The sequence below is a fragment of the Aythya ferina genome, assembly GCF_964211825.1.
Source record: "Aythya ferina genome assembly, chromosome: 8".
Taxonomy (NCBI): Eukaryota; Metazoa; Chordata; class Aves; order Anseriformes; family Anatidae; genus Aythya; species Aythya ferina.
The window spans coordinates 12775634-12796307 of NC_140304.1; the positions used below are offsets into that span (position 1 = coordinate 12775634).

General features: G+C 45.2%; 2 protein-coding genes across 3 annotated transcripts in view; one reads left to right on the plus strand and one right to left on the minus strand.

The window, feature by feature from the left end:
• Positions 1-19773, plus strand: NPHS2 (NPHS2 stomatin family member, podocin). 2 transcript variants are annotated; one of them, XR_014695383.1, is made up of 10 exons: positions 1-653; positions 1535-1638; positions 2310-2382; positions 2686-2768; positions 3853-4056; positions 4751-4806; positions 5360-5438; positions 5924-6291; positions 9625-9777; positions 19669-19773. XR_014695383.1 is itself a non-coding variant. In XM_084527262.1 (8 exons), exons 1-8 carry the CDS (start codon positions 353-355, stop codon positions 6200-6202), a joined length of 1179 nt encoding a protein of 392 aa, XP_084383388.1. In that variant the 5' UTR covers positions 1-352; the 3' UTR covers positions 6203-6356. The 2 variants fall into 2 exon arrangements, 1 of the variants encoding a protein (XP_084383388.1); XM_084527262.1 differs by lacking the exons at positions 9625-9777; positions 19669-19773 and having other exon boundaries at positions 5924-6356.
• The window catches only part of AXDND1 (axonemal dynein light chain domain containing 1), a 20491-nt gene continuing 9117 nt past the window's right edge, over positions 9301-20674 (minus strand). The window contains exons 12-23 of the mRNA XM_084527501.1: positions 20286-20349; positions 19599-19833; positions 16903-17116; positions 16182-16272; positions 15258-15466; positions 14580-14676; positions 13458-13568; positions 12584-12715; positions 12300-12431; positions 11005-11096; positions 10180-10331; positions 9301-9418 (exon numbers count right to left, since the gene is read on the minus strand). Of these exons, the coding sequence (XP_084383627.1) occupies positions 9318-9418; positions 10180-10331; positions 11005-11096; positions 12300-12431; positions 12584-12715; positions 13458-13568; positions 14580-14676; positions 15258-15466; positions 16182-16272; positions 16903-17116; positions 19599-19833; positions 20286-20349 (1630 nt within the window). The 3' untranslated portion in view covers positions 9301-9317. The remainder of the gene's footprint in view (positions 9419-10179; positions 10332-11004; positions 11097-12299; positions 12432-12583; positions 12716-13457; positions 13569-14579; positions 14677-15257; positions 15467-16181; positions 16273-16902; positions 17117-19598; positions 19834-20285; positions 20350-20674) is intronic.

Here is a 20674-nt window from a genome sequence, read left to right on the forward strand (position 1 = left end):
AATATCTGCCAGTTACTTTTAGGTTGCTTTTCAACAACTTTGTAAAAACCGTCTGCTACAAATCATGAGGGCTTTTGATCATATTTGATTTCCAAGGGCAGGAAAATACAAACAGAAAGCTCCCCTGGAGTCCACCTTGTCCAGGTCTAACTTCCCTTCCCATCTCCACAGCAGTGTGAGACGAGAGCAGAGCAGCTGGGAAACAGCTTGTTCACTTCACTGCCCATTATGTCTGACAAGCCTGTGATAAACTTGGAACAAGCCTCCTTGATCTGACACCTCCCCTTCTTCCCTCCCTTGCCTGCAGCAATAAATTCAAGCACAAATTCATCCTACTCCCACAGGAAGCTGCATGCTCCTCAATACAGAGAATCAGATGAGGATGGATGAGAGGTCTCGGAGCTCTTCCAGGGAGTCTCGTAAGCGAAACAGAGAGCCCCTGGCTACACAGAAGAAACGAGAGAAGAGGGAGAGCAGCAGAGAAGCCAACAAAGAAACAGGAGATGTAAAACAGGAGAAAAAAAAGGAGATCAAGAGCATTGCAGGGACTGATGGTCAGGTGCACACATCCACAGTGGTGGACGTGGATGATGTGATATCTGATGAAGAAATGGAGGCAATGATGTTGCTGGACAGCGAGCGTCATGAAGAAGGTATGGCTTATAGAAGGGAAGGGGCAGAAAACTGTGTGGGTCACAGTGTGACTTTGCTTTCTGCACAGTGAGTGTTGTCATGCTCACCTTGCACGGCTGTGTAGTTATTCTCAAGATGGATAGCCAGCCCAGCCAGCCTCCCAGCCAACTTCTGCAGACAGTACAGGAAGATCAGCATTGCCTAGCAAAGCAATGAACTTTGCAACCAGCTCTTACATCCCCAGAATCCATTTTGCTTCAGCTCACTAATCCCCAATTCTATTCGTGCTCATAATTTTCTTGCTTGCCCTTCTTTAGGTGGACACAGATAGCTTTACAGCAGAGTTCTCAGGGCCATGAACTCGTAGCTCCCTTCTAGATAACCCTTGAGAACAGCTCCTCTTCTCTGGAATGGGACTAAAATCGTCTTCAGGATATTTTGGATGCCCCTGATAGAGAGGGGTACTTACAGGCTGTGTGTGTTGATAGCTACCTCTCGCTTGCAATCCTTCTCTTTGTCATTAGCTTGTCTTTCTAAATATGCTTCTGGGATCCCAGCTCAGCCAGCAAGTTGCCCATTCTGAGCCTTCCAAAACTGCTTGGTAGCCAGAGGCCTTCAAGCTGAAGAGTGCTCTTTAGTAAAGGCACCATGGGGAAGGATGGCTCCATTGCTGTCAGTAATGCAGAGATAAAATTTCTCAGTCTGTCCTGGCAGCTCTTGGCCCCCTGAGACAGGGACTGTTTTTTAAACACAGATCCAGAGAGCGCCAAATGGTTCACACATGCCAGGTCTAGGCAAAGGACGACACTGACATTTATCTGTGCAGGCAGTTTCCAGGCCATCAGTATTCTGGGAACTGTCCTCTCCTAACTCAGCCATGTCGGATTTGATTTCTCCCTAGGTATAAAGTCACCAGGTCTCGGCATCTGCGAGTGGCTGCTGACTATCTTGTCTTTCCTGTTCATCGTAATGACCTTCCCCATTTCTGTCTGGTTCTGCATGAAGGTGAGAACAGGCACAGTGCCTCTTTACATGTGGTATTCAATGTCTGGTGTGGATGTGCCCTGCTGGTACATATTGGCATAAAGCTTTGGCTTAAGTTCCTGTTTTTAAACAAATTGCAGGTCTGTTCACTTTTAAACACAACCTTCAGCCTACCCAGTTCAGAGATGGCTGCATTGCAGCAGCAGGGTAAATAGGTTTTGCATTACAATTTTAGAGAGATTGATCTCCCAGTTAATAGCAGATTTCCCCTCTTCCTCCAGTTTTCTCTCCAGATTTATAGCATGGCAGCAAGTAGACGTATTTTTATTACTGCTTCTCAGGAAATGGAAAATTTAAGCTCAGGGTGTTCAAGTTCAGCCAGCCTAGAAGGAAGCAGAGTGCTGGCCTCATCCTGGGAAATCCTGGGAAGCTCTAGCACGGGCTGCCTGCTCCTACCAAATCTCTGGCTGCTCCTCCACTGCTCGTGCATGAGCCAAGCAGCAGTTTTGGGCCAGGCTCTCCGCTGGGGTAAAGGGACTTGGTGACAGGAGACTCCACCAGCTCTCAGCCTGCTGAAATCCTCCCTTTGCAGGGCTTTACCAGAGCACAGGTCTTCCACACCGAGACTGTTGAGGCTTCTTTTGCCGATCCTTTGCCTTCCCCTCCAGCCCAGCTTTTGTCTCCCTCTGCAGGTAGTGCGGGAGTACGAGAGAGCCATCGTTTTCCGCCTTGGGCGTCTCCTTCCTGGCAGAGCCAGAGGGCCTGGTAAGATGCTCACTGAGCTGCCCCCAGCCATGTCACTCCTCTTCATCATGCTTTACCAAAGCTCACTTGCTGTGCCCTCCAAACAGGTACAAGTGGACAGTAGACAGTATGTCATTGGTCCTTCTTCTTGGGTTCAGTAGTTTCTAACAGCTTTTCCCAATACAGAAGCAGCCCCACAGTTGGAGCCCATATATTGCTGGTCTTCTGTAGTTCTGCATGCTGACCCTTCCCCAGCTCCCCAGAGTAGAGGAGGCAATTTCTGTGGTTCTGATGATCACCAGCTGCCTTTCTTTTCCTCCACAGGCCTTTTCTTTTTTCTTCCCTGCCTGGACACGTATCACAAGGTGGACCTCCGCCTCAAAACCCTAGAGATCCCCTTCCACCAGGTATGACTGCCACCCCTTCTCTGTGTTAATTCTTGGGTCTCTTTATCATTGTGACAGTTCCAATTTTGCATTGCTATTAAGAAAGTGATGACTTCAGATAGTGATCCTGGAGCAAGGTCACGAAGGACCAATCCCTTGGCCATAAGGTTCTGCTTAGCACTGCCCGTGCTTTGGATCTCACTGCAGATCTTCCACCAGGCCTTCTTTGCAAAGCCCTAGCTCCTGGAATCCAGTGAGTGAATGAGAAGTCCCCCTTAACTCCCTGCTGCTATACTTCCAGCCTTCATGGCTGCATGGAGAAGTTTGAAAAAGTGTCTCAAAGTAACCCTAACACTTCAGAAAATGGAAAGCCAAAAACTCACCATAGTATTTGTCTTATGTTTTAAAACCACTGCGTTACAAATTTGGAGATTCAATCCCATTCAATTTGACAAGCTTTAGTGGTAACATATACCAATAGGAAATGGCTGGGCCAAAGCTATTGGACTTTTTTTTTTTTAACCCACCACACTGAGGGGTACATACAGCAGGGACAGAAGCAAGACTTTACAGCCTTACAGGGGTGTTCCTCAATGAGGCTACTCTGCTCCTGTACAAGCCTGAAAAGGGCTGAATCCTCGCCACTAACCCTGGAAGCTGCAGCCTCCCTAGCCACAGTCTCCCAGGTTAAAGCCCTAATAGCCCCTTCTTTTCCTTCTAGGACCTGTTCTCTGTGCCGCTGCCTTTATCTGGTACCCATGGTGTACAGCAAATCCTTGTGGTGATGGTACTGAGCAGCACTGAGCACACACCACGGAACAGGACTGGCCTAGGCAGCAGTGGGCAGGGAATCACAGAGTAGGACCTTCAGCTGCTCACAGTTCCTAACTCAGTACCCAAACTGAGGAGGCAGACACGGTGATGCTCTGCAGGGAACTGAGATCTGGAGGTTATATAGTTTCCCCCCAAGGTCAGAAAGTAGTAGAGGTGGAAACGACAAAGATTTAATCATCCAGCTAGTCTCCCTCATTCCCAGAGTCATGCACTTTTCTCTGCTACCTTAAAGTTGTCAGAACCAGCTCTATCTCCCCTAATATCTTTTTAGGTGGTGACTAAAGACATGGTTACCTTGGAGATAGATGCTGTCTGTTACTACCGTTTGGAGAATGCCTCTCTTCTCCTTACCACCCTGACCGGCGTCTCCAGTGCCATCCAGCTGCTGGTACAGACCACCACGAAGCGCCTCCTGGCACATCGAGCCTTCTCTGAACTTCTCTTGGAGAGAAAGAGCATCAGCCAGGAGATAAAGGTGCTTCAGCAGGGGGGAGAGGGCAGAGCAAGGGCTGAATTCAGGCTCCACTAGGAAGCTCGGAGCATTATCAGTCCTCCTAAATCACAGACACTATTTTCCAGAAGGGTGTAAAAACAATGTGTCTCTTTCACAGAAAAATGGGAGTTTTAAAAACTTATTTTTGATTTTCAGTCATTTTAGGGGAAGAATTTACAGAGTGGGTCCCACAGGCATGTGTGTGTAGTAGCAAACATTATGGTGTGAGAGGCAAGCAGGAACCTTTTGATCACCTTCATCAGTGCTTTGCAGTATCCGAGCTTCAGTACTTAGCCCAGAGAGGAAGTGCTCATGGGAACTGCCTTCTGCTGCCTCAGTGAGATGCCGTAAGCTCCGAACACATGGGATCTCCAGCAGCAGCTCCCTGTGGCCATGCCACACAGACATGATGATACCAGTCACCAGCTGGGTGTTTCCTACGGAACTGATTTGCTTCCACAGCCAACACAGAAAGTACTGGTTAAATCTTGCTAAAACCCCAGGGCAAATACAAATCAGAAGTGAGGGAAATAATTTTATTTCTGAGGGTCCTCACACAATAGCACACACAATCTAATGAATATCTTGAATTAACACCTCTGCACTAACTCCCTTTGAGGGGTCTGGACAAGGGCCGGTGTTCTCCCTGTGCTCAGAAATATCCTCCTCTTCACAGGTGGCTTTGGATGCGGTCACAGGCCTCTGGGGCATCAAAGTGGAGAGAACAGAAATGTAGGTAGGAAATGCTGGTGCAGGCGGCTTCCCTGGCCTTTTGCAAGTACCCATCTTGCCCTGCTCACCTTTCTTCTTTGGCTCTGGCTCTTTCCCTGCAGCCATTCTGCAGCGGGGAGAGCCTCACCCCTCGCCTCTCTGTCCTCCCTTCCCCTTGCAGCCTCTGCCTCATGTAAATCTCTTAATGTGCAAAGCTGGTGCTTGCTCCTGCACTGGCAGGCAGGGCAGGATCCATAGCTAGGATCTCATCACCACTTCACTGCTGCTGCAGGCAGAATTTGCAGTCAGTTCTGGTAGCCCAAGAGTCACAGCGAGCACCAAGCCTCTAGATCAAAGGCCTCGGTGTCTTAGCACTGGTTGGGATTCCAGCCTGAAAGTTTAAAAACCAGACTGGAAAATTAGGATGGGTACGAAGGTAGGAGGCTAAAGAGAGACAGCCAAAGGGGGACAGCACTGCAGAGGCTGACAGACAACATCCCAAGCCCCCAGCTGACTGTTCAGGGCTGTGAGGTGAGCCTAGAGCCCAGCTCATCCCTGTCCCTTACCACCACAGCAACAACGTGCAGCTACCCGCTGAAGTCCGGCAGTCCCTGGCCGTGGAAGCAGAGGCCCAGAGGCAGGCCAAAGTGCGGGTAAGCCAACCCTGAAGACCTCTTAACTCCTTTCAAAGCATCCCTCCTTCCTTTCCCATCCCTGGTTTGAGGTCCATGGAACATGCCACACTCGGGTGCAGCTTGGGGAAGGTCTGGTCAAGATCTCCAGATCCCGTTTAATAGCTGTGTCTAGCAAGGGGAGCTGCAGCAAGAGCAAGGGCTTGCACAGTGGAGTCCCAAATCTGGTACCTAGCCTACGGGTGGGACAGAAAGCCCCAGGGCTGCCCTCTCCCATGCTTTTGCAGGACGGGTATGTCTCGTTTTGAGTACCAGCGGGCCTAGTAGTGCACGTAGCTTTGGTAAAAACAAGTTAGACACCAGATTACAGACTCCTGGGAGCATGATATTTAGACAGCAGGAATGTTACAATCACATGGACCCTGGGAATTTCATAGTGGTGACCTCCCTCTGTAATAAACAGTCTGTGCCCCCTTTGTGCCCCCCTCACAAAAATCTTTATTTAGGTGATTGCTGCTGAGGGGGAAAAGGCTGCTTCTGAGTCCCTGCGCATGGCAGCTGAGATCCTGTCGAGTGCCCCTGCTGCTGCTCAGCTCCGTTACCTTCATGCCCTGCACTCCCTTGCTGCAGAGAAGCCTGCTGCCTTCATCTTGCCCCTGCCTTTGGACCCCATGAATCTGATCTCTCCAGCTACCCACAGCTCTCCGGGAGCGAGCAGCCTCGCCACAGACACCACAAAACTCCCAGAAGGTGTGAAAGACAAGAAGGACTCCCCCATGCTCTAAGAGTTGTCCCAGAAAAGGCTGCCACAGCCTGTGGTCAATCCTGCTCAGAGAGGAGCAAGAAAGCTGATCTACGGGCAGCCTACCAGCAGGTACTGGCCTGGAGGCAGGAGGGGAGGCAGCCAGACCTGTAATATAAAGTAGATTGTACGTGGAAGAAGCTTCTGCTTGTTTTGGGAAGGAAAAAATATGGAGCACGAGGAGCAGGGCTGGTGCCTGTGTGAGCAGGGGATTGAGGGAAGAGGGTTGTCATCCCTTCCCTTTCACCTGACCCTGACACCCTAAGGCCTGACCCCTGGGGTCCGGCCATCCTGCTGTGTTTTAACGCCCCCATCCCCAAACTGACGACCCGTCTCTCACTCATGACATTAGTTATAGGGAATTAAGGTGCAGAAAGCCCTACACTGGGATAAAAGGGGCAGGCACAAGCTGCCCCACAGGAGGGACTTGTCAGAGGCATTGGTTTCCTGTGGCTCTGTCCTTACACTCAGACTCTTTGGGATTTCCCTTCTGCACTGTTGGCTTTCTGTTTTAAAAAGCCAGCCCTACTGCTGGGTGGTAAAACAAAGCCAAGGCAGAAGTGCCTGCACAGGGGCACGTGCCTCCTTACAGCCCGTCTCCGTGTGCTGTGTCCAGGGAAGGTGGGAGTGGTCGGGTGGTACAGAAGGGATCCCTTTTCCCTCGATGTGAACGGGTGATGGGGTGACAATGCCAGGGAGACAGGGGTGGGAGCCCGACAACTGGGGGAACGGGAAGGGACTTAACACGTGGGGAATTTGGAAGGTGCTGCCAGCCTGGCTCTCCTGCAAGGGACAAGAGAGAAGGGTCCTGTCCGTGGCGTACTCTTGGATATAGGATTTCACATCAGCACCTGTGCACATATACACACACACACAGGCAACCAAGGTGTTTAGTTAGCTCTAGTACCAAAAAAGGAGGAAAAGAAGGAAAGGGCAGCATTTATGGCTTGGCACCTTTCAGCTGTGCAGAGGGACGGCAGGCTGTGCTGCTGCTTGCTTCCACTGGGTGGCGAGGCAGGACAAGATCTGAACTTAGGGGCATCTGCTTCCAGTAGGACTGTCTGAAAATATGAGGTGATCTATTTAGCCAGCTCCCACCAGGCTGAGAAGTGGGAATCCAGCACGAAGCCAGCAGAGAGCCTTGAGAACAGCAATACTCAACAAACAAACAAACAAACAAACAAACAAAAACCAAACAGTGATACTTTCCACTGCAGCAATCTTGCTAAACTCTACATGCAGGAAGTCCTCAAAATTCTTATAAAATCTGCCAAAAGCTACTTGAAATAGCCAGGGACCTACACATACTGTAAGCCTTTCCCTTGAAGGATAGGGGATTGAAAGAAATGTCATACACTAGGTTATGGCCAAGACAGAAGGCAATTTGTGGCCCTTTCTCTTAATTGCCCACCCAGCAGTTTCTCATCACACGTGCCTAGCAGGGGTAGCCCAGCCAGTCTGTCACTCTTGTATTTTCACTCATTTTTTCCAGTCTCTCTGCCTGCTGGTAAGACACACACTTGGCACCTACCATTTGTAATATTTCTGTTAAATGCAGCTGTGTCCCAGGGATGGCCAGCGGGTACTGGCTTAACACTTCTGCAAGGGACAAGGAGCCCACTTCCACTACGTACCACCTAATTCTGTATTTTATCAGCCCTTTCATCTCCCTAGAGTCCCCTTCTCAGCACACAGTGTTCCCATAATTCTCACCACACAAGTATTTGCTGGCCTTCTTACAGCAAGGACACTCAGCAAACCAGCCCCTTTACAAGTGGAAGGGGAAAAAACCCTCATCCTTGAACCCAGTAATCACACAGCATCTGAGCTTCAGGTGTAACCTCCCATCCAGATCATTTTGCTGCTGTAACCCTCTCAGGATGCTGTTTGTTGTCTGCAATAGATCTCAGTTGTGATCCAGCCATGGAAAGCTAGCTCTGGGAAGTGGAACAGCTCTGTAACCTTCCACTGATAAAGATGAGCTGTGTATTCACTTCTCTAAGGCTGGTTCTGTTTTTTAATTTTGATGCTAGGGTAAGCCCCTCTTTTCCAGCCTAGAGCAAAATGGTGTGATACTGCTCATAGCTGCAGCCAATCCTTTCTCCAAACACTTCTCAGGCTACATTTCTAACTCCCTGTAAAATGATCCACCCAGACCAAGGTTCCTTGGCAATCAAGGACCATCACCTGCAAGTAATGTCTGAAAGGAACAACAGAGCCTGAGGATTAAGACTTTCAGAGACACATGGCACCGTGCCAGGGCCCACATCTCTCTATTTGCACTCCTATCTGCAGAAGTCAGGCATATTTTTTTCAAACATGTAACTTTTCTGCAAAGTTGCAGAAAAGGCAGATGAAAGCTAAGAGCATCCTCAGTTCCAAAGAACCCTTGTTCCAGCAGGATCTTTTCTCTTTGACGTACACAGAGCTGGCAGAAACTTGTCGTTTTACCTTCAGGAGGTATTACATTCAAAAACCTTGCAGAAGGAAACATCATTTAAAAATGTGCTTCAGTATTACTGATATATGATGGTTTCAAAATAGAATTTACTCGGGGGGAGTTGGCAGGGGCTGTCTGGAGCAGATGCAATTCCTGACAGTTTCACTGCCTGCTCTTCAGAGCTGAGACTGGGTCAAACTGCAGAGTCGTGCCAAATCCAGGCAGCTGCTGCTGTCCTTGCAGAGCTTTATAACCACACAGACTGTCCTGGGCTGGGGACTGACAGAAGCAGCAGCCCTGGGCAACTGCCTCGCTGGGCAGTTTGGCTTGTTCAGGCTGTAGGGGTACTGCATATGAGGAGCCAGGGGACTCAGATGCCAAGCACAGAAATCACAGGGAGATGGAGCGTGTGTTTTAAATACCATCTCAGTACAATGAGAGGGTAAACAAGCTGTAAACGCATTAAAGTTGTGGAAGGAAGTAGTGGATAAGCAAGATAGGTGTGGAAGTGGTAGAGCCAGCTAGAAAAATGGCATACACGCTGAGATGGCACAGAGAGGGGAGTAGCGGATAAGGAGCAAAGGCACTGGACTGGGAACGAGATGCTATTACGAATGGACACTAAGAAACTAAGAAACTACTCAGGCATTGCTGTGCTTTAATGGTTGCTTTTTCTGGATCCCTTGGACTGTCCAGAGGTAGAAGCTTTGGGACTTGAGCAGGCCTCACCTTCTGACACGCTTTCTTGGAAGCATTTTTCTGAAAGAAAAAATGAAAAAAAAAAACACTACACAACACAAACCAAAGCCATTAAAATGCAGAGTAATATTGTGCCCAAGGTATTACATTTTCAACAAACCAATTAATCTCTCCTACTTTGATGTCAGAGAGGATGCAATGAAGGACTAAGGGAAGAAGTTTTAATTCCCACTTTTTCTCCTTCTCCACGTTTTATATCTGAGCAGATCCAGCTGAGAAAGGAGGCAAGGACATGCATTCATCCCCAACAAACGTGCCACCTAAGGAAATCACTGCCACATCACATGGCAGGACCAGTGCATGAGCAGTGTTCAAAGAACTGGAGACAGCAAGGGTATCCTGTGCTACAAACACAAAAGGTATGTGAGTGTGAAGGGATCTGGAACTTTCTTTTCTACCCGAAACCTAGTGGTCCTAAGCAGATCTTTTTGACTGTAACAGGGACTGCTTACTTACAAGGAAGATGAAGCCAATTACAGTGGTTTCCTATATCTAGAGTAGATACAGACCCTGTGTCATATGTCAAAATCAAATCAAATGACTTTCAAAAACAGATGGATTTCAGCAGTTCTTTCTGCCCCAGTCTGGAATTATGGTAAAAGCCTCCTTGCTTGGCCTCTGCCAATGAGTCTAGACAAAACCCTAGAAATTGTGCAGGAGGAAAGGGGCCTGCACTAAATGGAACACATGAATGAGGTACCCTCAAAGATTGCTTCCCTCTCTCAGTCCAGGAGAGGGTCCAGAATACTGATTATCCTGACCTTGCTCTTCTTTGGGTGTAGCTTCAGGGACAACTTTACCCTTTTTCTCCAGCTCACTCTCTAGCTCCTGGATTTTCTCCAGAGCTTCTCCCAGCTTCGTCTCAAAACCTTCAGCTCTCTCCTCTGCTTTCTGAGCACGGATCTCTGTTTCTCTGAATCAAAGAAGCAAAGATAATGCTGAAACCTCAAATCTAAGCAGCTACTGGCAGGGTACCTAAAAGAAAGATTTATAAAGCTGAAGCGTTCAGTAGGATTGAATGACTCTATAAAACACATTTATGGTTTCAGAGAAGGGCACTGTTAAAAGATCTATAAGGGACAGGGACTTTGTGGCACAGCTATGTAAACCCTGCAAAGTGAATTCATCTTAAAACTGCGTTTGCTAGCAAAGGGTGAGATACTGATCTGCACTGTGCAAGGATAAACACAGAGTGCAGTCAATTCTATTAGCCAGGCTAACGGGCAGGGTTGCCCCAGATAGTAGCATCCTACCAGTGCTAACAGGACCCAAACTATTAAGAAGTCTTGAGAGAAAAACAAACAAACAAACAAACATCACGAGTACCTCTGCAGTGTACCTCAGGAGTACACAAAACAAAAAATCTGCACGCGTATGGACAGCTGACAGCAGCTCTGGTCCCAGAGTAAAACGGGTCACATTTTTAGCTAACATAAATCACAATGAATCTCCCAAGACAATCAGTAGGGAAGGAAACCCAGAGTTAAGCCAACAGAGATGGGTGAAGCAGAACTTTACAAGAAAGCAGAACAGCCTGGGGTGAAACCCTGCTCTGCTCATGCCTCCAGCATAGGAGGAGTACTTACAGGAGCTGCACTTGCAGGTGTTCCAGCATGGCAAGGGCTTCAAACTCTTTCTGAGAAAAGGGAGTTGACGACTTGCTGGCAGTCATCTCCCTCTGGTTGGGAAGAACAAAACCTTCCATAAGTGAATGTGCCTGATTTGGTGCTGGTCTCAGTACATGGTCACAACACAGACAAGAGCTCAGTATCAGCAAGGCATGTAAAAACAGAGCCTAGTTCAAGCATTTTGTTTTGAATTGATCTAATCATATCTTGGCATTAAAAATAAAGTAAAATAATTTTCTGACTTAGGCATGACTATCCCACCGGCCTATATTCTTGCGTTGCCCACACATTCACTGGGCTACGGAGGTTGAGATGGCTGTAGCCTGACCAGGAGCAAAGAAATTAACAAACCAGTGTTCAGAGAAGAGAGAGGGGCAGCTCCCCAAAGAGTCCAACAGGCGTAAGTTAGCTTTCTTCATCTGAAGAAAAGAACCACAGCTTCTCTGGAAAAGTAACTGTTGAAAGGCTCCTACTCTAAACTTAGGAAGATAACTGCAATTTCCAGAGACTTATTTTTGGAAACAAACGGAAATCCACAGGCACACTCCTGAGTCTCCCACTATCACTCGGCACTAGCTGCCTGCCTCTAAAGCATGAAGGGCAAGGAACACCCAGCAACACCGCATGCTGAGGGGGTAGGACTGGCCAGTGACAGTTTGCTAAAGATCCACAGTTTGTGTACATCGAGGCTCTGCTCTGGATGTCTGACTGGCCGGCATGACTGGACAAGGCAGGCCCTATGATTCTGAGGAGCAAATTCACTGACAGAGGCCTTTAGCCTGGAGCCCTCTTCCAAAGAGTACTGTCCCAAAGGAAAGTGGAGAAATCAGGGACCCAGGATGCACAGCTGGCCAAAAGCAACTGGAACTTCTTGGTTCCCCGTTGTTAAGGAAGCTCTCTGAATCCCTCCTCCTATGTGTGTCCAGCACCAAATCATTTTCATCATCCCAGGAAATGCTGCCAGACTCCCCCAGTCTCTGCTGGTAGTCCTGGTTCAGACTACACTCATCCTGTTACTGGTCCTGAGGCTGTGGTACAGGGCAGTAACGCATGGGTCAGGTGGATAAACTGAGGCAGCAATAGCTGTGCTAATGGGTATTTTATAGTGGCAAGAAGAGATGAATGAGAGAACACTAGCACCTTGCACTGCCCCAGCAGGCCTGACACGAGCATTACAGTGCCTGACCAGCTAAAACCCAGCTCCTGAGCTCTGCCATGCATGCTAAAGCCCTCAGTGTAGCAGAGCCTCCTACCCCTGTAACTGAAATGATGTCTGACTTCAGGGACTTCAGGTGGATGTTGGAGTCGTGTCCCACGTATCTGATCATGTCTTCAGTAGCTTCATCACCTTCACTCAGATCATCTGCACCAGCACTGGGCTGCTGCTAAGAAAGAAAATGAACAAGAAGTAGGAGAAGTAACACTAGCTTAGTGACATTCAGGGTAGTTAAGGGGACGTGTTTCACATGCACCAAGCAACAACAACAACAACAAAAAAGGCCCTACTGGCACGTGGCATATTGCAGCTTGTAGTCACCTGTGTAAGAGCTATTTCCTCCTTTACTGCTAATGTTTCTTCCTGTGTTATGGGTTTCTTGTAGCTGTTGGCATCATCAGCTCTAGGCCCCTCTGAAATGGTCGTGTCCTTAAGCTTCTTCAGTTGCAATTCCTGTAAGGCACCGTAAGGACTGGGTTAGTAATGCTTCCTTTGTCCATCCAAGTAACCTAGTCTCTCAAAGTTAACCACTCTCTGACTTTCACTTGGACACATTTAGATCTAGACTTCAGCCACCAAGGAGGTCCTCAGTACGAATATATATTTAAATAGCAAAGGACTTTGTTAATTACTGAATGTTTCATAAGCAGGACCCACTGTGGCATTCCTGCTTTGTACAGGCCATAGCACTGCCTGGGGGTCGACTTCAGAGCTGCTGCAAACAATTTGTTCAAGACAATAGATGTAAAGCCATTTTCTCATCATCAGAATTTCAGCTGTTATGTATGAAATTAGACCACCGTAAAACACATTGAGTTGTCACAGACAGTGTCAGGCATCCATCTAGCCACATAAGGAATTAACTAGAAGTTCATTCTGACCTGAGCAGGTCAACCACAAGGATTCCAGCCAAAGTTCACACCGAGGGATGAAGCAAAAACAAGGTGAACTGATCTACCAGCAGGTAATAGCTTCTAGCTTCAGTGAAGCTCCAGCTTCACCCTCACAAGAAGCACTGGCTTTTAACCAGTTTACAGTCATAACTTCATATCTCTAACCACAGCTTTGAGTGCATGGAGATCTCCATGCTAAACCTTCCCTCAAACTGAACTGTAGCTCCTTCTTTAAGAAGTTTTGAAGCTGATCTTCATTCAAACTGGTTCAATCCAGAGCAGCAAATGCAGTCTATATATACCTCTGATCCAAAGAGTTTTCTCAGTTCCTCTGAATCCAGAAAAGAGACAGGAGTGCCTTTGATCTCTGAAAGGAGAAGGCTGCACACTTGAATCCAATTACAGCACTCAGTCTGAGAAGACATAACAGAAAAGAGGGATTGCTGAGCAAGAAACATAGCTGTAATCATACTCATTCACAAAATTAAGTAGTTCCATCTTTCTATATTTATCTGTTCCAGGGACATACCTGGAACCTTTCATCCACACCCTAAAAAGGAAATGTAAGACACATTTCTCCAAGCTTTCAGAAGTGGCATCTATCATAGGCCAATCGCTCACATCAACTAATTGCTTTAACAAGCTCCACCTTGAGCCAGTGCAAGAATGTCTATCAGGCCACTGACAGGGCAGAAATGAGTGCAAATCCCAAGGTTACTTTTTCAGTCACTAAGCTAACACAAAACAGAAGCACAAGCATTTTCAGTCTCTGCAGAGAAGCTTCTTAAGTTCCTGGGAGCAATACCATTTGTCCTCTGCTCAACGTGGCCTTGGGCTTCAGGAAAGGTCGACCTCTCGTGCTCCTGAAGTGCAGGCAAAGCTCAGCTAAACAGCTGAGGTCACGCTGGTATTACTTACTGAAGGAAGAAATATACATTATCATGCTCCACCAGCTGCTTCAAATGAAGATGCTGCCATCAACATGTACTTTGAGTAAGAGCTTTATCAGCAAGTGTAAAGTAAGGAGGCAGAAGGTAGGCTATCTGACTGCAAAAGACTTCAGCTAATTATGTATAGAGATATATTGCATCAAACACTTCCAGGAACTCCAAAGCACTGCTCGGGTCTAAATGTACATGGCTCCGACAAGCTTAAAAGCAGAGGTGAATCTACTGCCACTCATATGGAATAAATCTAGCAGAAGAGCCTCAAACACGGTAAGGAAAGTATTAAAACTGAACATGACCCAGGTTTATCTGCTTTCCAGTACTGTGGGAAACTTGAGGGACCAGGGTAATCCACTGGAGTAGCAGGAGTCTTCCTCCTTCTTGAAACCCTCACGCATGTTTTTCTCTACCTTTCACAAAGTAAATGTGGTCTCATCTACTCCAGACCTACAGAGTTGGAAGTGGTCACCTTTTTACCTTGATCTTATTCAGCTCCTCCAGCTCAAAATCAGCTTCTAAATCCATCTCTGACCGTTTCTTTCGAACAATTTCACTGACAATCTCACGGCAGCAGCTGCAAAGAGGGAGAATGTCATCAACCCTGCAAGAGCACCTTCAAATGCTTTATTCCTTTCAATCAGCATCCTGTTGCTGTCTGCAAAATGTATGAGCTATCTCTAGACTTCTTTACTAGAGAAGTCTTCCGAAGAGCAATCCTCACCTGTCCCACTCATACAACAACCTCCCAGTCAGCTTATCTGTGCCTGTGCTGCACTAACCCACGGTGAATGTGTGAGCACAGATGCCGAATAAGATGCAGGCTTTGGTCCAGTAACATGGACTCAGACTCACCGCCTGTACTGCTTTACATCCTCCAGAGGTCATGTTCAGAAATGTAGGCAGAACCCACACAATCCCGGATGCCAGCATGTTTTATGGCAGCCTTAGGTATAAAGCAGACACTGCCGTTCTCTTGCAATGTACCTGTCTTATTAGGTTCCCACCAAATTCCAATAAGACCCATTTAAGATTTGGGAAATTATCTAAGGACAATCACATTGGTGGGATCTATTGCCCTGAGGAACCTCTCTGCACACTACACATTTCTTCCTCAATAAACCCCCCTTAGATTAAACTGAAAACCTCAATTCATACCTGACTATAGAACCAGACAGCCTGCACATCTTGGCAACCAGCTCTTTAGCTTCATCCTGTAGTTTATGAGCACTCAGAAGCCTGAGGTCCTTGTCTGTCTCAGTTTCTGACTCCTGCTGCTGGGGACACTCACAGGACAAGCGGTCTGCTATCACATGTCGCAGCAAATTCACCAGCCACAGGGTCAGGTTTCTGTGCAGTTCAGTCACCTGCACAAAACATCGGAGCAAATCTAAACCAGTAATAAATGACTGGTCTTGCCACGTAGTATGAAGTCAGTGCGTTTCACATATGTCAATGTCCTGCCTAATTCAATTTGCAAACTGACCTAATGACAGAAATATTTACCTTTACCATCTTTTTTCTTCTATATTCATTCATATTACCAACACATCTTTTCCTACTGTGCATCTGTCCTTCTGCAAGTTTTTATTTAGCGTCATGAGTTGTTTTTTTTTTTTTTTTTTTTTAATCAGCCATGTGGCACTCTTTCTTGTCCAGAATTCAGCAGCAAACCAAAAATCCCACATCATACTTAAATAACATTCAAAAAAATGCATAGCAAGAGCCTCCTGCTCTACAATCCTGGGAGAAAAATGAAAAACAAACAAACAAACATACACAAAACTAGCAGCCAAAACAGCTCTCTCACAAGGAAATGTCAACATTATTCCAAAGGAAATTCTTGCTAAAGATTAGCACAATAACATTGTGTTCATGCACTGTTTTGAGACCTTGCAGCTATTTTTAGGAGTCCTGCTATGCTTCCCTAGCTGGAAGACATAAGCCAGAACTTAAGCAGGAAAGAAGGCATCAAAGGAGAAACAAGCATTCCTCACAGCTGTGCTCTAGCCAGATGAAACTTAAAAGAAAGAGCAAATGCCAGATACAGTGCTCTTCTAGCAGTTTCAAGCTTCCACTTACATCATTAAGATGCATGATGCTCTTCTCAACCTCATTATTCATAGAAAGAATCCATCGCTGAATCATCTTAGAAAATTCTCTAGGTACCACCCTGAAACAACAAATACAACAAAAAAATAATCCAGAGACAAAGCGACATCTAGTGCACCAGACCCAAGGATCTCCTGGCTCAAAGACACCTTTTGCTTGCCAGCTCAAGGACAACAACGTTTAGTACACCATATACTGGGATCATGACAGACAGATTTGTTAATTTGTTTGTGGACGAGCTTGTCATTTGCAAAAAATCCCTAATGTATATGTTATGCATTTGCTCTGAAAATACTTTATTTCCTGATGATATTTACCAAAGACAATAGAGCACTAAAAGGAAGAGTATGCCCCCAGAAATCTGCCTGTAAATGAATCACATATTGTGTTTTTTTTTCCTTCAAATGTCAAGATTTCCAAAGCAGGTGGCAGTTTTGAGAAAGACAGTGGCGTTCCAGGAGTGATATTGAAGCCACCAACTGTCTCCACAGATCTTGCCAAATCAAAGCAAATGGCCAAATCAAGGCAAATGAAAGACAGTCACCAATCATTTTAACACTTCAGCTGATCACATTTATCCCACTGCCAGTTTCCTGTGCTAGGATCCTCACAAAATAACATTTCTCTTTTCTTATGAATGTAGTTTAATGTACAGGGCCAGCCCAGATACAATTAACACCCCTGTCCTTACGGGAGATGTGGTTCCATATCATTCTTAGCTTCGTGCAACTGGCCAGAGCCTATACAGCTCATCACTGCATCCACCTGGGCCAACCACAAAGGAATCCTGTGATAAAATGCCTGCAGCTCAGATTCGTGCATGCCAGAACCTTTCTTCAGCTTTTGCACCTTAAATAACCAATCTTCCATACTTCTCACCAAGGCTGTCAAAAACGTAGTTGTGCCTGGAGGGGAAGAAAATATGAACCTTTAATTACTTTCTTTCAGCCAACAAAAACAAAGCTCAATTCAAAGTCCTTTGCCAAGAAGGATGAACAGCCTATGTGGGAACTGGCTACGCTTGGTATTAAGAATGAACTGTTTAGTAAGCATTGAATAAGAAGCAAGCTGAAAGAAAATGGGCTTGATTTGGAGCTCTGACTTTTCTTCTTTTCTTGGCAGATTTGGCTCCCTTACTACAAAAACAAATGTGATGGCTTAATAGAACTCTTTAAAAAAAAAAAAAAAAAAAAAGCTTTGCAGTTACAACCCCATTCTTCAAAAGTAATACAATGTACACAATGTACACAGATATGTAAAATGCCTGGATAAGGTAGTAAATTACTTGTTCGTTCACTCAGCAGGCATATGCTGATGGATATTCTCTGTCTGTTGGGAGTATGCTTAAAATGGAGCAATAGCTGCTTTTGATGTCCAATGTTTTAACTTTCTTTAAACCCTGCTAAAGTCCTGGCCTCCATGATGTCTTGTTGCAAAAATGACGTGTTACACACATAGAGGTGGATTACAATTTTTTTAATATTTTAATGAACCAGTTTCCCTACTGTATTGCAGTGTTGGGATGTTCAGACTGGTAAGAAAGGGAAGAGGTTACCCTCCACTTGGTGAAGCCTTTCAGAGTGCACTATAGGAGCCCCACAACCAGAAATGAGACAGGCTTGCTTTGGGAAGATTTCATGATTGCATTGATCTTTTAAACTTAATCATCTCCAGCAAAAGAGAGGACATACTTGGATCTCTCTGGAGATGTCACTCAAATTCCAGCTGCCAAGTTCAGTCAAAAAATCTTATCTTCCAAAAAAGGTACAGCTTTGAGGAGTGATCAAGGAAGAATTGCTAAAAGCAAAGACCTCAAGCCAAACCTTATACACTTCATATAAGTCCTTTCATATCTCCTGTCTAAAACAATCTCCTATCTCATTGCTTGATCTGCATCTCTGATCTTTGTCATCAAATACCAAACTATTCGTATTTGTGTCACATGCTGCTTGACACCAGGCAGTCAGATCTTAGCAGATAATAAATAGTTCAGGTAAATGCCTTACATTGCCTTACACAACAAAATTACAATGTTCTCAGTACTGTCTCTTACCTTTTCTTTATCTTTTCTTTATATATTTTTTTAATTTTTATTTATTTATTTATTTATTTTTACTGCAGCTGCAATGTGAAGGGATACCTTGTCTCTTCTACTGAGCAGCCATGAAATTAAAGCACAGAAATTACTCCAAGCAATTCAAAATATACTGCTTTGTACGGAGGAAGAGAATAACTTTATTGTGGTCCAGTTCCCAAAGCCTTTGTTAAAATCTAACACCTCCCACTCAATCACCCACCCTTTTTCTGCACTTTATTGATGGAAGCAATTTTATATCAGCTGTCCGCACTGTGCCTGCCTAGCCTTTTGTCCAGATCATTACTAACTATCAAGGCTTGTGACAATCCGCTGTTAACTTTTTGCCTTGTTGGTATCTGGCCAATTTTGTCCCTGTTTTTTCTTCCTTCTCTCACTTTCTAATGAGAACTACTGGGAGTATTTACTTCCTTTAGCTGTCTTTTAGGTTGGACAGACTTATCATTTTATCTCAGCTCCTTTAGTAGGCTGAAATATAACATGCAGCATAAGATCATGTAGTAAAAAGCTCAGGGTAACCTTGAGTGAAAGGATAAGGTGGCAGTACAAGAAGTAGCTTAGCAAACATGAGCAGCAGTTCTAGACAGCACATGTTCAGTTTAGTTTTAGTCTGCTAAAAGGAAATAAGATGATTAAAAACATCAGAGAGAAAACGATTTTGAAATCAGAAATGAGTCAAGGCCTTTGAGAGGCAAAGGTTGAGAAGGTTAGTTGCAAATTACCTAACAAATGTTTGTTATCTCACACAGAACATGATAACTTTATATCAGCAACAAAAACATTTATTTACATAATTTATTTCCAGGATAATTCATTATCTAGATTAAGATAACTTTGTTTTAGTGATAAGGCAATAAAAAAGTATTACACTCTGAGACAGTATTATCTGGTCAGTGATCTCCAAAGTAACATTTTGATTTAAAACATAAACTTGTATTCTTTACTTTTACGTTTATTTACATTTCCACACACTATCCACATAGTCACAACCTGCACACAATCCCTCTGAATTTAATGTAAAACTTACATCTTACTTGTACTGCATTTTCCTTTGATTGCACTGTATTGCATCTCAAATTCCAGATATCATTTTTATATGTGATTGTGAGTCAAGTTACTTGGAGTTTATCATTTCAATGCTTTTGGTTACCAACACATATCTGGGGGGTCAGACTTTAGCTTTGCAAAAAGCTAATGATTATGTCAACTGGTCCATTTTTTTTTTTTTTTTACCTGCTACCTCCCTGACATACCCAAAGAAAGCCTGAACCACAAAAATGGTTATTTCTTACCATTATTCCCACTTATCCTTATATTATATTGCTGGTAGAGTTCATGTGCACTTTTGTTTATTTCTTCCAGGGCAGCATACTGTGGAGGCAATGCCCCAGTGAAGTCCCGGTGTCGATTCAGCACTGTTTGTCCTAGCTCTGTCCAGTGTTCCTGTAGCCTGGCAGCACTTCTGAGACTTTCTGTCTTTGCTAAGTACACCTCTCCTCCGTACTGCTGTATGTCTTCCTTCAGCATCTAAAAGAAAAGCAGTGAGCTTATTGTGTCTCCAAAAGTTGGACCACCCCTTGGCTGCAACAGAAACATGGTGGAAGTCAGGTAAGAGAATTATGAGGAATCCATGAGCATAAAGATGCCACAGTGAGTAAACAGCATAACAAGTTGACAGCTTACTCCATGAGGGTGACAATGGTGAGTGCTTCTACAGATTAATATCATTTATCAGTCACCAGAGCTGTCAGTCAGTGCTCAAATGTGTGACCAAGTCTAACGCACTGCCTGAGCTTTGGCATTGGTCACAACTTTTCATGTGCAGACTCTTAATTGAAGCTTCAGCACAAAAATACTAAGCTGATGTGTTTTCATTCACCTTTGTGATAGGCATAGACACTTACTGTGGCTCAGCTAACAAGTGGTAATTTGCTGAGCAAATACCCCTCAATAATATGTTCAACCCCCAGAAATCTTACATTTATCAAGATCTTCATATCTGGGATGATTTCATCCAAGAGCTCTTCATTCATCTGAGAGGACCTAAGCAGAGAGAAAGAAGGGATGAGATTTGAGAGAGAAAATTCTCCTTCATTAGTCTATGTACAACCAAGAGACACACTGTATACGCACTGAATATGTGATACAAACTGTAACTTGAACAAAAGTAGAAAACAACAGGCACTACTCAGTGGTGATTTTTGTTCTCTGACTCAACATAATGCCAACTGAATGGCAGTTAAGAAAATTCAATTACTACCACTATAGTGGAAATATATAAAATGATTTCTTTTGTTAGTGCAGGTGGTGTGTGCATTTCTGCATTTTGCCCTTGCATTTATCCTTTATTTAACATATCATGATGAAC

Coding starts and splice junctions, on each gene's coding strand:
- NPHS2 (XM_084527262.1), top strand. CDS start 353: ATGCTCCTCAATACAGAGAATCAGATGAGGATGGATGAGAGGTCTCGG. Junction 1,639..2,309: donor CTGTCTGGTTCTGCATGAAG/GTGAGAACAGGC, acceptor CTCCCTCTGCAG/GTAGTGCGGGAGTACGAGAG. Junction 2,383..2,685: donor TGGCAGAGCCAGAGGGCCTG/GTAAGATGCTCA, acceptor TTTCCTCCACAG/GCCTTTTCTTTTTTCTTCCC.